General features: G+C 38.6%; 1 protein-coding gene across 1 annotated transcript in view; it reads left to right on the top strand.

Moving 5' to 3' along the window:
- Positions 1 to 14,833, top strand: part of SOHLH2 (spermatogenesis and oogenesis specific basic helix-loop-helix 2) — a 39,565-nt gene extending 24,732 nt beyond the window's left edge. The window contains exons 5-11 of the mRNA XM_069601560.1: positions 1,583 to 1,682; positions 3,335 to 3,445; positions 7,831 to 7,978; positions 8,146 to 8,237; positions 8,884 to 9,005; positions 12,353 to 12,609; positions 13,983 to 14,833. Of these exons, the coding sequence (XP_069457661.1) occupies positions 1,583 to 1,682; positions 3,335 to 3,445; positions 7,831 to 7,978; positions 8,146 to 8,237; positions 8,884 to 9,005; positions 12,353 to 12,609; positions 13,983 to 14,003 (851 nt within the window). The 3' untranslated portion in view covers positions 14,004 to 14,833. The remainder of the gene's footprint in view (positions 1 to 1,582; positions 1,683 to 3,334; positions 3,446 to 7,830; positions 7,979 to 8,145; positions 8,238 to 8,883; positions 9,006 to 12,352; positions 12,610 to 13,982) is intronic.
- The last annotated feature ends 217 nt before the right edge of the window (positions 14,834 to 15,050 follow it).

The following is a 15,050-nucleotide window of genomic DNA, read 5'->3' on the forward strand; positions in this document are numbered from 1 at the left end:
AAGGGAGCGACAGAGGATGAAAATGGTTGGATGGCATCACTGACTCAATGGACATGAGTTTGAGCAAGGTCTGGGAGTTGGTAATGGACAGGGAAGCCTGGCGTGCTGCAGTCCATGGGCTTGCAAAGAGTCAGATACCACTGAACTAAACTGAACAGAACTGCAGAAAACAAGTGTGAATAAAATAAAGGGAAACATATGTTCTCTACCTGTGGAGAAAGTTTGTTTTCAAAGGTTTAAAGTGTGTTGCATAAGGACAAATGCAATGTTGTAGTTAAGCACAGGGTATTTTTTTTGTTTGTTGTTTGTTTTAGTAGCTGCTAAATCATTCCGTAGTCATTTAAATGGACTTTCCTTAGTCATTTAAATGGACTTATTCATGCTTTGTCATTGTATGATTAGGTAAAAACGAGTGCCATTAACCTTGAGTCTTGTGCTTTGGTAAACACTTGTATATTAATTATTTTACTTCTTTAAGTTGATAGAGTGGTTATCCTTTCTGTTTTAGATTTTTATTGTGTGTTACTTTCTTTTTTTTTTTTTTTAGATTTTTATATACAGATAATTGGTGTCAGTGCTTCAGTGAGACCTTACATTTCTAAATTCTTCATCTATACTGTATTATATGTATTTCCAGCATCTGAACACTTAAGATAATTAAATTAGTTTTAATATGGCTTGTAAAAGGGCAGACTCCAATTTCTGAAATTAAATTCCACTGGAATCATTGTTGATCAGTGACTGTTTATGGTTTTTCAAAGCCTGGGTTACAAGCAGGAATCTATTTAAATTAAGGTATTTTTCTTCAAATGGACCTGGAAGACACTTTTGGGATTGTGATGGATAAGCTCATACTCCAGATGATACAAGATTCAGTACACCTCTCATTTTTTTTTTTAATGTTCTTCATTATGGAGGGAAGATGAGTGAGTCTGTTTTGTAACATTCTAATGGCTCCCAGCCACTGCAAGTGTCAGAGTTCTTCCTTGGAGAGAAATGGTAACCCTTCTGGACCAGGGTCCTTTGGTAATCTCTTCTCATTTTGGTTCTCATTGGAAATAGAACAGCTGCTCATCTCCACTTGTCTAGCACATTCCTATTGGTCATAACCACATCTCACCAGTCATCTCATCTCTGCTCTGAGGATAAGCAGCTGCAAGACAGCAAAAAAAGAATAACCCCCAAACCAAAAAACAACACAACCATCAGATGCTTTATTTTGACAATGCAGCTGCTTACTGAAGACTCATATGCATTTTCTGCCTCTGACATTTACCTGTAAATAATAAATAAGCTCAGTTGAATGCATTTTAAGCACACCTATCACTAATTAGTAAAATCTGGTTAAAGGAGGCCGCTGTGGAGTAAGCTTTATGTAGTGTTGTAATTTTGCTTTCTCACCCAAGTTGTTCATGCTTAACAGGCTGAAATCTATAAATTACTTTTTATTTTAAAAGCACTGCTTTGTAAAACCTATTGAGTGAAACATGACAACTGTTTTTGATTAGAGCTTGCATGTGTGATTAACATCATCCCCGCCAGTGATTTTATAATTAAAATGGTTCCTTTTTTTAATTTGCAGTTAAGAATGAAATTTCTGTGAAGCCTGAACAACCTGAGTTGCCTCTGCAGAAGTCCTGCAGTGAACACCTGGGATATTTTTCTACTGATGTATTTACTTGGTTAGTTTTTTTTTTTTTCTTCACTTTTTCCTAATAGCAATTTTTACTGTTTACATTTCATTAAAAAACGTTTCTGGAGGGTTTATTGATTGTGGAACAGCAGCTCCAGTGCTGGGGTTGATGCAAAAGAAAGTATCTGTTTTGTGGAAGAAGGATACAGCTTGTTCTGTATTTCAGAATCCTGAGCTGGCACTGAGGGTGCATGTTAAAGAAATATCCATCTCAGTATAAGGAAGCATTCCACCACCACAGGGGAGCAGGTTGAATTGTCAGGTAGTGACTTACCCATCGGGCTTCCCTGATAGCTCAGTTGGTAAAGAATCTGCCTGCAATGCAGGAGATCCTGGGTTGGGAAGATCCACTGGAGAAGGGATAGACTACCCACTCCCATCACTGGACATGTTCAACTAGAGACTGGGTTAAATAAAAGCAGTGATGTTCAGACTTTTAAAACAATGGAATCCTGAGCTGTTATCCATCTGCTGCTACGCTTTTCCCCAATGTCTTTTCCTGAACTATCACCCTGTTTATTGAAAATGACCCTTTAAAGACAGTCTCTCTGTCTGTGTCCCTCTGGGATATTAGAACTAGCCTTCAAACCTGCAGAGGCTAGGCCATTGAACTGAGAGCCATTTAAAACCCTTTCAGTTCTAACATTGAATGCTTATAAAAATTCTATATGCGTGAATTTCTTTGTTTCGCTTGAAGCTGATTTCCAAGGCGATTTTTAAATAGAGCATTTGACTATAAAGAATGGACAAAAGTGCTGAGGATTATGGGTGACGGCAGTAAGAAGTCTGAGTCACTTCCAGAATTTGTAGAATGTGACCATCTACTATTTTGTACAAGGAGGAGACTTGGCAACCAGTAAGTGTGGTTAAACCAGGGATACACTTACTTCAGTAGTGCAGAGTTAACAGCAGCTTTCTTTATCTTACTTAAGATTTTAACCTCAAAAAAAAAAAAAAAAAATTTTAACCTCAAAGAAATTTTCTGTGTTAAACTTTTTTCTGAGAGTTGAGGTTGGGAAGGGTTTTGGAAGGCTTGTGTTACTTAAAACTGCTCTTTGAGCCCTCCTTGTATCTTTGTTTTTCCTCACAAGCCTATAAAAGTAAATTTTCAAATGAAGTCATTTGAAAGTCATTTTTTCATCTTCAAATGAAGAAGATAATATTAATTTGTAAGTTTCTTGGGGGAATATATTTTTTAAATCAATTAAAATCAAATCTAGAAAAATGGTAGAGTCAGAAAATATCCATTAAATGATGCATTTTTACATGGAGGGAAATTGCAGCAGTTGCTGGTCAAGCTGGAATAGTGTATCTTGGCCTTCTCCTCCTCTGTGCTGTTTTCCTGCAGTGCACCTTTAGATACAGTCATGTAATTTGGAATACAGTGAGGTTAGAATATTTTAGTACTGTTTGTATCTGTTATTAATCGGTATCTTTTAGAATTTTGGATTGAATTTATGATAATCTTAATAATAAATTCTTTTGAAATAAGATATTTTGTACCAGTTACATAAGGTTAAATGCTTTGATAATTAATGCTATCAAAGCATTTACCATTTGGTTAATGCTTTGGTAATTATTTTACAATTGCCTCATAATTTTCCTTTTAAATATATGGTACAATTTTTCTCTTGTTTCTAGCTCTGAATCTCTAAGAAACAACATTGGATTTGATTTAAAGGCTCCATTGTCAAATTTTGAGAAAAGGAAAAAGATTTCTCTTCTTCATTCAAGCAAGGAAAAGCTGAGAAGGTAAATTTTGATACAGCCTCCCCCCCCCTTTTTTTTTTTTAGCATTATTCCTTTGTAGGAAGAAATTACTTTCATGAATTTCATAGTTTTTTATAGCATTGTTTAAAGTTAGTGTGAAGACTTCTCTTATGGTTCAGTGATTAACAGTCCACCTGCCAGTGCAGGGTACGTGGGTTTGATCCCAGTCCGGGAAGATTCTGTGTGCTTCGGAGCTACTAAATCCACGCACCACAACTACTGAAGCCCGCATGCCTAGAGCCCATGCTCCATAACAAGAGAAGCCCGGGCACCAGAAACTAGAGAGTAGCCCCCACTCGCTGCAACTACAGAAAAGCCTGCAGGCAGCAACAAAGGTGCAGCATGGCCAAAAAGAAAAGTCGTCACTGTGAAACTAGTTTATCTGGCAACGGAAGATATGCTACTCACTCATTCTACTCATTTAGCCATTCAGCAAGTAGGTGTGAGTGTAATGTGCCAGAATATGATTGGAGAATTGAGATAAGAAATAAATTGTTGCCTTCAAGGAGGTCTTAGCCTGGTGCTCAGACAGATTTCTAACAAAAATATTTAGGAACAAAAATGCATAAAAGACATGTGATATCTGTACAGTGGTCACTCAAGATATTGCTGTGATAAACTAAAAACCTAAGTCATGCATTATATATAATTATGAATTAAACTATTTATGTTATTAAGACGTCAGTCCTCACTAAACTGAAATACAATTCAAATCTAGATAATTTGAGTAATTTTTTGTGTTTTTTTTTTGGGGGAAAAAGTTGACAATCTAATTCAAAACTGTATGGAAAGGGCTCTGAATATAAAAGGCCTTAGAATAAAGCAATCTTGAAAACATCTAACAAAATTGGAGTGTGTAAGCTACCTGGCTTTAAGACCTAGTATACAGCTACATTTATCAATTATTTTACTAAAGTAAAGATGGACTGATAGATAATATAACACAGTAGCCCAGTATTAGACCCACATATTTTGGTCTTTTGATTTTCAGCAAATCACCAGAGCAAACAACTTGGGGAACAAAAGTCTTTTCTGTAAATGTTGCTGGAACAACTGGACATCCATATGAAACAAATGATGAAACTTGACCGCTTACTCATATCATGTGAAAATTAATTCAGCATGGAGTATAGACAGGGTTACTGTATAAAGCTAGAGCTGTAAAGCTTCTAGCATAGGGCTGTTCAGTAGAACTTTCTGCAGTGTTAGAAATGGCCTGTATCTGCTGTCCAGGAAGGTAACTGCAAGTCATATTATTGAGTATTTGAAATGTGAATATTGCAACTTAGGAAATGAATTCAAATTTTTATTAATTTTTTATGAATTTATATTTAAATAGATTAATGTGGCTCATAGGTAATGAACTGAAAGCTACAGTTCTAGAAGAAAATGAAGGTTAATGTTTTCACTAGCTGAGGGTAGGTGATTGTTCCTTATGACACAGAAAGCAATAACCACAAAAGAAACAGAATTAGGACTCCTCAAAATTTACAACTTTTGATTTCGTAAGACCCCACTCAGAAAATAAATATGCAGACTACAGACAGGGAGAAAAGATTTGCAAAACAAATATATTGATAAAATACTGACACTGAAATATATGGAGAACTCCTAAAGTTCAATAATAAGAAGACCTGCATAGGTAAAGTATTTGAACAGACACTTCACAAAGGAAGATAAGTGCCTAATAAGCAGTGGAAAAAAATGCTGAATGTAATTTGTCATCATGGAAATGCACATTATAAAGCATGAGATACTACCACATATACCTCAGAAAGTCCAATATTTTAAAACTAAAACTGACAATGTTCAATGTTGTCATAGATTTAGAACAACAGGGATTCTCATACACTGATGGTAGGAGTGTAAAATGGTAGAATTTAGGGGAAAGTTCTGCCAGTTTCTTCTAAATTTATAAAATAGCCCATTGATTCAATTCCTGTACATTTACTAAGAGAAATGAAAATGTGCATTCACAAAAAGATGTATAGAAGATCTAGTAGTTTTATTCCTAATGATCAAAAATTGGAAATAGTGGAAGTGCTGATTAAAAAGAGCCTGAATAAATAAATTGTGGCATATTTATACTTTGGAATGCTATTAATAAAAAGCAACAAATTACTGACATAACAGATTATCTTGGATAAATCTCAAAAACATTATGTAAGAGAAACCTTACATAAAAATACACGTGAAGTTAAAAGAGAGGCAAAAATTAATGTGAGAGGGAAAAATATCAGAAATGTGGTTGCCTTTTACGGGGGATGAGACTGACTAAGAAGGGACAGAAGGAACTTTCTGGAGTCATGAGAATGTTAATGAGGTGGTTTGTGTCACACAGCTTTGTGCATTATCAAAACTCATAGAATGGCACCCTTAAGATTGGAGTATTTTATGTGACTTTTACCTGAAAATAAAATAATTTTAACTGTAGCTCATAATATGTTTAGGGGTTTAGTGTACTGAAGTCTGTAATTTACTTTGAAATACTTCAGTGTAATGAAATGGATTGATGTCTGGCCAGTGGGATGATTCATATATGACAAAGCATGGACAGTAGCTGTTCACTGTGGACTCCAGGTTATAGGTATTTAAGCGTTCCCTGTACAAATTCTTAATTCTTTCAGCTTTTAAAGAATAAGAATTTTTAATTCTCTCAGTCTCCCTGTATGTTTGAACATTTTCCTAATGGAAGAAATGTTTAATATGATTTTTCACTATAAAAGTGATATGTGCCCCACAGATGCTTGGGAAATGTAGAAAATAAAAGGAAGAAATAATATGTTCTATAGTCCAACACTCTAGAAATAATGACTAATTGACACTATTGTCTCTTTTGGCCCTAATGACTGTAATCATATTCTATATGCTTCTTCTATCTTCTACTTATATCCTATAGAAATGCCCTATTTTTTCCCAGTAAGCTTTATATCCTTTCCACGTCCAGATAATATTCTGCTGAACTAATATCCTCTAGCTTACTTAAGCATCCACTTATTTTGTGTCTTTAGATTGGTTTACCTATTTTACTGAAAAGGAAAGTTAAGTTGCTTAGTCATGTCCAACTCTTTGCGACCCCATAGAGTGTAGCCCTACCAGGCTCCTCTGTCCACGGGATTTTCCAGGCAAGAATACTGGAGTGGGTTGCCATTTCCTTCTCGAGGAGATCTTCCTGACCCAGGGATTGAACCCGGGTCTCCTGCATTGTAGGCAGATGCTTTACTGTCTGAGCCACAGGGAAGTCATTTTACTGAAAGGCTACCATAATGGATATCATTCTGCAGAAAGTTTATTCTGTGTTTGTGATCCTTATAAGTGAAAGTACCCTATGGAAGGGTGTATGACCTTTCAAAGCCCTTCATCCATGTGTCAAATTGTTGACACTTCCAACCCTTTTACAGAATCATCCCTGATACATTTCCACGGAACCCCCAAAGCTTAAAGTCCAATTAAAATACCACCCACTGGTCTGGAATATTTGAGTTATTCACTGGCTATATGTCAAAGTGGATTTTTTAATCCATTTATTTTTGTCATTCTGAGGTTCAGAAAGGTTTAGTAACTTGCCTATATCCCAGCTAGAAATTGGCAAAGCTACCCTTTGATCCCACTTATGTCAGTATGGCAGTATTCAGCACAAGACATGCTTAAGAATGTTTATCGAATGAAAACATGGATAACTGAAGGTTCCAAAGGCTTCGGTCAATTTGGTGTTACATTTCCTATGTATTTCCCTTCAGAACTATGAAATACTTAGGTTGGTTTCTTTCTGGTATGAGCCTGGATGTCGTTCTCATTTGCATATCAGTTTATTTGTTTTGCTCATGTGCCCGCCTTGTGTAAAGGAAGCAGGCTTTTGATTTTCCTTTCAGAACATAGGTAAAGCCCATGTATTTCAGGATGCTAGTTGTGTGTTGTTGGAAATGTGGTCCGGATCAGAGTGACAGGACTATCCCAGGGACTCTCTCTTCCAGCTGTCTCTCGTGTGGTCACAAAAGGATTTACCTGTGTGGTGCGTGAGTCTCTCCTCTGAGGGGTGCGTCGCCTGTGGGTTTCCATAGGCAGAGGGGGTGTTCTCTGGTGTCCTCAGTGTCCGGGCATCCTGCACACCCACAGGGATGAGTGAGCTGGGTTGCCATCGGCACAGACACTGTACTTGGCAGCATGTGAGCTGGTGCCCCAGGAAGCTGGGATTCCAGGGGCCGTGGAGGCTGCTGGCTTGTGGGGACATGGTCTTTCTCTGAATCGGACACCGGAAAGGGAGAGGCTGGTTCCTTTATAAACAGACCCAGGAGGAAGACTGTTTGTCCTTGTGACAGGAAGAAAGTAGAGTAATTATTCCTTACTTGTCGCACTTCTCTGCTCAGAGAACGAATCAAGTATTGCTGTGAGCAGCTGCGCACCCTGCTGCCGTATATGAGGGGGAGAAAGAATGATGCAGCTTCCGTCCTTGAGGCCACGGTTGATTACGTGAAGTTTGTCCGGGAGAAAATCCCTCCAGCCATCATGGGCCAGGTATGCAACTCTCAAGCCCTTGAATTTTATCCTCCTAGACAATGCTTTAATGCTGCAGTTTCCTTTCTTTCTGTTTTATAATTGGAAATGTATGTCTGTTTGTATATTTTGAAAAACATCTATAGCTATCTATTGATAAAGTAGGTCTCTGTCTGTCTGTTTCTTAGATTACAGAAGTACTTCAGAACAATAGGAGGTTTTGTAAGAAACAACAAATGCCCATCCAGCTATCCGTCCCAGGCACGATCATGGTACAAAGGTATGACAGTCTGAATCTTGTGAATCCAAAGTTGCCTTGTTATTTTTCTCTGATATTAATGCTAGAAATAACACAGGCACTGAACCCACCCATACTGAGAACTCGGGCATCTACTAAGAATCAGTGAACTTTTCCCTTTGTTGATGTGCATCATTGAATTATAGTGGATAAAATATATAATAGTATCAGGCCTGGGATCCCTTCATGACTTGACTCACTCTTAACTTCTTTTTGTTGTTTCTTTAAACCAGACTTCACAAGTAGTGCCTGTGGTGACTGACAATGTATTTGTGGCATGATAGATTCTAGCATTCCTCTGTGACCAGGGCAATCCAGGCTCATTTTTTTCAGTTAGGAGTCTTTAAAGAAGTTTCTAGTGTAAAAGGTGATGTGCCAAATGAATGCTTCCTTATTTAAATTGATTAGAATATGTAAACCAAGAAGAACTCTTAACAAGGAAAAGTAAACCTTTCCTTCACGTCCTAAATACCCATCCTGAGTCCTAGTCTATGCTTTGCTCTAATATTTAATACAGAGTTTATCTCTGTGCCTTTTAGAACTCTAATGACAGAAGAGCAGTTCAACTCAACAGTGTTCATATCCTCCTCTTTGAGAAATGCCTAAGGAATGTTTTTTGTCTTCTAAGGGAAAACAGTGCGCTGAGCAGCACTCACTCACCTGCATCAGGCATCAGAGTCCTGACTGATGAGCGCTTGAATGTGTACTCTGCTCCTGCCTCCCAGGACACTGTGGATGAAGCTGTGAGAGGTGAGCTCTGCCCGCTGCTCTGCGGCTGTAGTATGGGGGCTTCGGGGCGTCTCCTGCTCAGCCGGGGCTCCTGTGCAGCCACTGCCATAACCAAGGGATGAGCTATAGCTGGAAGAGTGCACCCGGGGTCCTCTGGTGCTGTCCGCTGGAAGGACACAGCTGGCCACAGGCATTTGAATAGTGTTATCCCAGAGGGTGGGCTGAAAACTGACTGTCATCACCAGAAAGTTCATCTTGCTCACAGATGACGAGCACACTGGTGACTGTGTGTATTATGTGAGTAGAATCTAAAGTGAGGGAAGTATTCATGTTAATTCAGTGCTAAGAGTGTATAGGCAGACCGCAGATATATTGTGAGTTCTCTTCCAGGCCACTGAAATAAAATGAGCTTCGCGATAGAGTCACACATTATTTGATTTCTCAGTGCGTATAAACATTATGTTTGCACCATACCATAGTCTGTTAAGTACATGATAGCATATGTCTAAAAAAGTCATATGCAGGCCTTAATTTTAAAAAAGTTTCATTGGTTTAAAATGCTAGCTGTCATCTGAGTTTTCAGTGAATACTAGTAGTGATAGCAAAGATATGACACTGTCATTGAGGTTGTGTACATATTGTGGGGACATAATGGAGACCACAGGAACAAATGGGGTTACTGGGATTGATGTCAAAAGTCAAAGGAGAAAGGGGCCCAAAATAGGACACAGCCCTCCTTGCTCATGTATCAGCCTCAGGGTGTTTGTTAGTCCTTTTAGACTTTTTTTTCCTGACATAGTAAGGAGGGAAGGAGAGAAAGAAAAAGTAGCCATGAGCCATGGATAAACTGCTTAGAGTAGCTCTGGCTGAATGTCACAAAGAGTGATTAAATCAGCCCAGATTAGATCAGAGAGGGGCCAGGCCACAGGCACATGCCTGTCGGTGTTACTTCTTACACAGACAGTACTTCTGCATTTTCACTCTTCATATCCTGCAGAATCTCTGAAACACTCTCCTCATGCTGTGCGTTCAGGCCTTTCTGTGCCCCTGGATCTCTTGGTTTTGTATCACCTAAAGTAACTGGTCCAAGAAGAAACAAATCCACTAGGACCATAGGCTTATGTCAGGTTCAGGCTGGAGGAGACCTTGAAGGTCCTTGAACCAAACCTCTCATTCTGATTTTATTTATATACATTTTTCTATTTGAAAGCAGTATTAGTCCTTTACTAAAAACCCGCTAGTAGTAGTCATGTACAGATGTGAGAGTGGGACCATAAAGAAGGCTGAGAACCGAAGAATTGATGCCTTCAAATTGTGGTGCTAGAGAAGATTCTTGAGAGTCCTTTGGACTGCAAGGAGGTCAAACCAGTCAATCCTAAAGGAAATCAACCCAGAATATTCATTGTAAGGACTAATGCTGAAGCTCCAATATTTTGACCACCTGATGTGAGGAGCCAACTCTTTGGAAAAGACCCTGATACTGGGAAAGATTGACAGCAGGAGGAGAAGGAGGTGACAGAGGACGAGATGGTCAGATAGCATCACCAACTCAATGGACATGAGTTTGACCAAACTCCGGGAGACAGTGAAGGACAGGGGAACCTGATGTACTGCAGTCCATGGGGTTGCAAACAGTTGGATATGACTTAGCAACTGAACAACAAAACCCAGCCTACATAATAACTTCATTTTTTAATGTATTTCTTTCAAGTCTTTATATATATGTTTATGTGTATATATATTATATATATATATATATATATTTTTTTTTTTTTTGGTAGTAGTACTATAGTAGTAATCTTCTATAGTATTGGTCTTCCCAGTGGTCATGTATGATGTGAGAGCTGGACCGTAAAGAAGGCAACATGCCAAAGAATCGATCCCTATGAACTGTGGTACTGGAGAAGACTCCTGAAAGTCCCCTGGATAGCAAGGAGATCAAACCAGTCAGTCTTAAGGGAAATCAACCCTGAATACTCATTGGAAGGACTGATGCTGAAGCTGAAGCGCCAGTATTTTGGTCATCTGGTGCAAACATCTGTCTTATTGGCAAAGTTCCTGATGCTGGGAAAGATCAAGGGCAGAAGGAGAAGAGGGCGTCAGAGGCTGAGATGCCTGGATGGCATCATTGATGCAATGGACGTGAACTTGGGCAAACTCTGGGAGACGCTGAGGGACAGGGAAGCCTGGCCTGCTGCAGTCCATGGGGTCACAAAGAGTTGTACATGATGGGGCAACTGAACAACAACAACATAGTAGTAATCATATCGGACCTCCAATTTTGTCTCTGACTTTTTTACTTAACATTGTGTCCTGTACGCTTGGATTTTGTATTATGCAGCCTTTATCACCAGTTTAATGGTTTTAGTAGTTTATCCAATGATTTAGAGAATAGTTTTCTTGCTACATTTAGTGTTTCCAGGTTTGTGGGGAAAGTGATTTTATACATAGCATTTCAGAAAATGCATCCCTGTATATGGATTTTTCTCTATTTTGGACTTTGCCTTGTGCTGGATATGAGCACATGTGTAGCTGGCCATGCATGCTGCAAAATGGTTTTTGAAAGACGAATGAAACAGTTGGGATCAGTTAAGTCTTTCAAATTGCACTTTCACCACTTAGGCCAGTAAATTGAAGGTTAGAGGAGTTAAGTGGCCACCTATGATCCCCTGCTTTCTGTGATAAATCTGACCTATAAACCAGAAGTGCTGATCTTAGTCAGCGTTTAGACTTCATTAAGTAGCTTTTACTTGTCCTTTTCCATAAATTTATGTACACTTTTGCTGAAATGATTTTTTTTTCACTAATATTCCAGGTCCATTTGTATTTAAAGTCGATATAAAATTATATTCCTTTATTTTCATTTCTGTTAGTGTCCAGAAGAAAATAAATATTCACAGCATAGGGACTACATTGTTAACATTCACTATATATTAAACATTTTTTTCTGCCTTCTAGTTACTGTACAGAAGAGAGCGATACAACAGTATAACCCACTCACTGATGGAAAAATCAGTGACCAAACTATTTGTGGCTGAGTGGAGTTTTTCTTTCCAGCATTCTTCCTTGCTTCATAGAAATGGTCACTTTTTATGATGAAAGACACACACAGGCATACACAGGCAGAGAGAGCTGATGTGTCTCTAAAATCTCTGTCTTTGAGTGACAAGTGAACACTAATTTATAGTGTTTGTATTACACTAAATGTCACTACCAAAAAGTTTACTTTGTGTTTTCATCAGCATTTAAGTGTAGCAGTATCTTAAGTTTGTACTGTGGGGAAATGAAATAGAGGGTGATTTATTTCAGATATAGTAGTTCAGAGTTACCAATTTGCATATACTGATGGATACTCTCTTTTATTAAAGGTCAGTCCAGCTCTGCGTCAGAGAACGCTATCGGTGATGTGTATAAAACCCGAATCCCCAGCACAGCTCTGTCTCTTAATTCCTTCCATGCTGTCAGATACTATTCTAAAGTGGTCCCTTCCTATGACGCAGCTGCCGTAACAAATCAGAACACTTCAGTGCGTTTCCCAACAGCTGTAGCCAAAGTCTCCAAGTTTCTTCCTCAGCACTGCAATTCCATGTTGGGCCAGGCGTGCACAGCACACCCCAACTGTCTGGTAAGTCTCTTGGGGTGTGTGGGTCAGACCGGGCTCTTTCTTTCCAGCCCACAGGGGCCCCTGACCTGTGTTTTGTTGCTGATGCTCTGGATTAGAAATCTCTCGGACTGGGACCATGGGAGGCAGCCCAGGCACTGGTTCCTGGTGCTGCACAATGGCTCTCTAGATACCCACAGTCAGTCTGGATGTGGCCCTGCTGCTCTCACCGGAAGTGACCTAATGGAACCTAATCTCCTTTAGCACCCCTCCTCACTGCTCCCCACCCCACCAGCCTCATCCTCTACTGGTCCCATGGCTGGGTTCTGCTTTATCTCTAGGCCCCAGTCACTTACACTTTATGAAAACCTGTTCTTGAAATGCCAACCAGGCTGGTTTCACATCCCAGGTGTCTGCATACCACAGATATTTATTGAGCACCTACTGTGTTCCAGCATTCTGCTAACCACCGAGAATGGAGTGTCTAGACCAGGATCCCTGAGTTGCTGAAGCTGAGTCTCATAGGGTGCAAACATGGAAGCAGACAGTGGTGATGTGCATTGGAGCATGTTGAGGGAGACCCCAGTGTACGCAGTGTGACGCAGATGCGGGCAGGGTTAAGGACAGCATGTCCCTGGAGGGAGTACTGACTACGCTGAGATCTGAAGAGTGAGAATTAGCCCAGGAGAGCAGTTAGGAATTGTGAGTGAGGAAGGGAAAAGCATTCCAGGCAGATGGTTCAGCATATATAAACAGTGGTATCTTCATTTTGGGCAAGAATTGTCCAATTCCAGAGAAAGACCCAAACCAGACTTGCCTGCTTAAAATAGACTCTCATAACCTTAATATAACTATCAGTACTTTTGCATATTAATAATAATGTTTTGAGCACTCAGTAAGTAATGTGTCAAATACCGTACATGTTAATGTGGTTATCTGATGAACCTGTGACAGTCATTTGAGGTAGGGACATTATTTCCATATGACATCGATAGAGTGGGAATAATCATGACTTTCCCAAAAAATATTTATAAGAAAACCATTCTAAAGAGCATTAGACATTTTAAAACATGAAGTATCTACAGATATAATACTGTTGCTAATAATCATTAGTATACCAGTCCAAAAACTAGAGTAAATTTTAAAAAAAAAAGGGTTGCAACATTATTTTTTTAAATTGTGACCTACACTTAACTGTATGAAGTTTTTGTTGGAGAATTGTTTAGTAACTATGAATAATACATATTTTAAAACCTGCAGGCATATTCACCTAAAGAGTTCATGGTTTTACAAATTATTTCCTATTGCTTGAGGACATAGAACACACATTTGTGTCATTATGAGTAAGAACAGGCCAGTATTCAATTAATATGTTTTTTGTTTTTTCACCTTTGCAGCAACAGTTTTGGGCGTATTAATAGCACATGTTTGAAATTCACTCTAGACCACCTATTGGGTGCCGTTTGACAATACAGGAAGAATGGAACAAAGAATGATCTTGAAAGCTACACCCAGAGACCTAATATCAAAAGGGTTTGCATTGTATGGCTTCTGATAAATGTGCTAAAAGCTTCTGCAGGTAGAAAGACAGGCAGTAAGAGTGCTAGCTAGCCATAGGCTTTTATTAATACTTAACTTCATACACACTTGGATCTCCCCCAACCAAGGTGCTCTAAGAACAAATGGCCTAGGTGACCTGGACACTTTTTGTTCTCAAAACACATTCCACAATTTATGCAAAAAGTACATTATAAAGAAGATCCACAATTTATGCAAAAAGTACGTTATAAAGAAGATCCACATAGTGCATTGATGTTGCTAAGTATAGATAATGCAACTTGATTCTTATTTTTAGTATCACTGTGAGTTACTGTCACTTATTTCTAGGTGGTATCTTTTCCAAATTTGGCATTTTAGAGCACTTCCTTCATTATTCACAGTAAGATACCTTAACTTGAGAGATGTGTTTACCTCCTGACTTGACTACTAATGAATAAACTGACGTGTTTATTTTTGCATTTCACCTTCCCTTGAGTGAAAGGAGAACTAACATCTTTCTGGATCTTTAGTGTCAGATTACAGATTAGCAGATTTTTCTTTGTTTTTCATCTCCTTCTCCCTGTGGGCGTTAGAAAAGATTGTTGGAAATAAGGGGAGAAAAATGTTTGTTTTATATTTCACTGAAATGTTCTTATGCATAAGTTTTATTATTAAAGGAAATATTCAGTTCTGATACTGAAAATGATAACCAGTTTTTGTTCTGTTTAATAAATACGTGTTCCCTCTTTTAGTAGTGCTGTGTAGGGAAATTAATTTTACTAGAGTTTTGAGCAGTTTAAAAATTAGGCATAGCCTACATTTCATGTTAAAATGTATGACTTTTCTTTGAGGATGGCAAGATGATGGAATTTGTAGATATTTGGCAAACTTGATAAAGCAACTAGAAGTTTCTAACTAAGATTCTG

Source organism: Ovis canadensis, chromosome 10 (genome assembly GCF_042477335.2).
Source record: "Ovis canadensis isolate MfBH-ARS-UI-01 breed Bighorn chromosome 10, ARS-UI_OviCan_v2, whole genome shotgun sequence".
Lineage (NCBI taxonomy): Eukaryota > Metazoa > Chordata > Mammalia > Artiodactyla > Bovidae > Ovis > Ovis canadensis.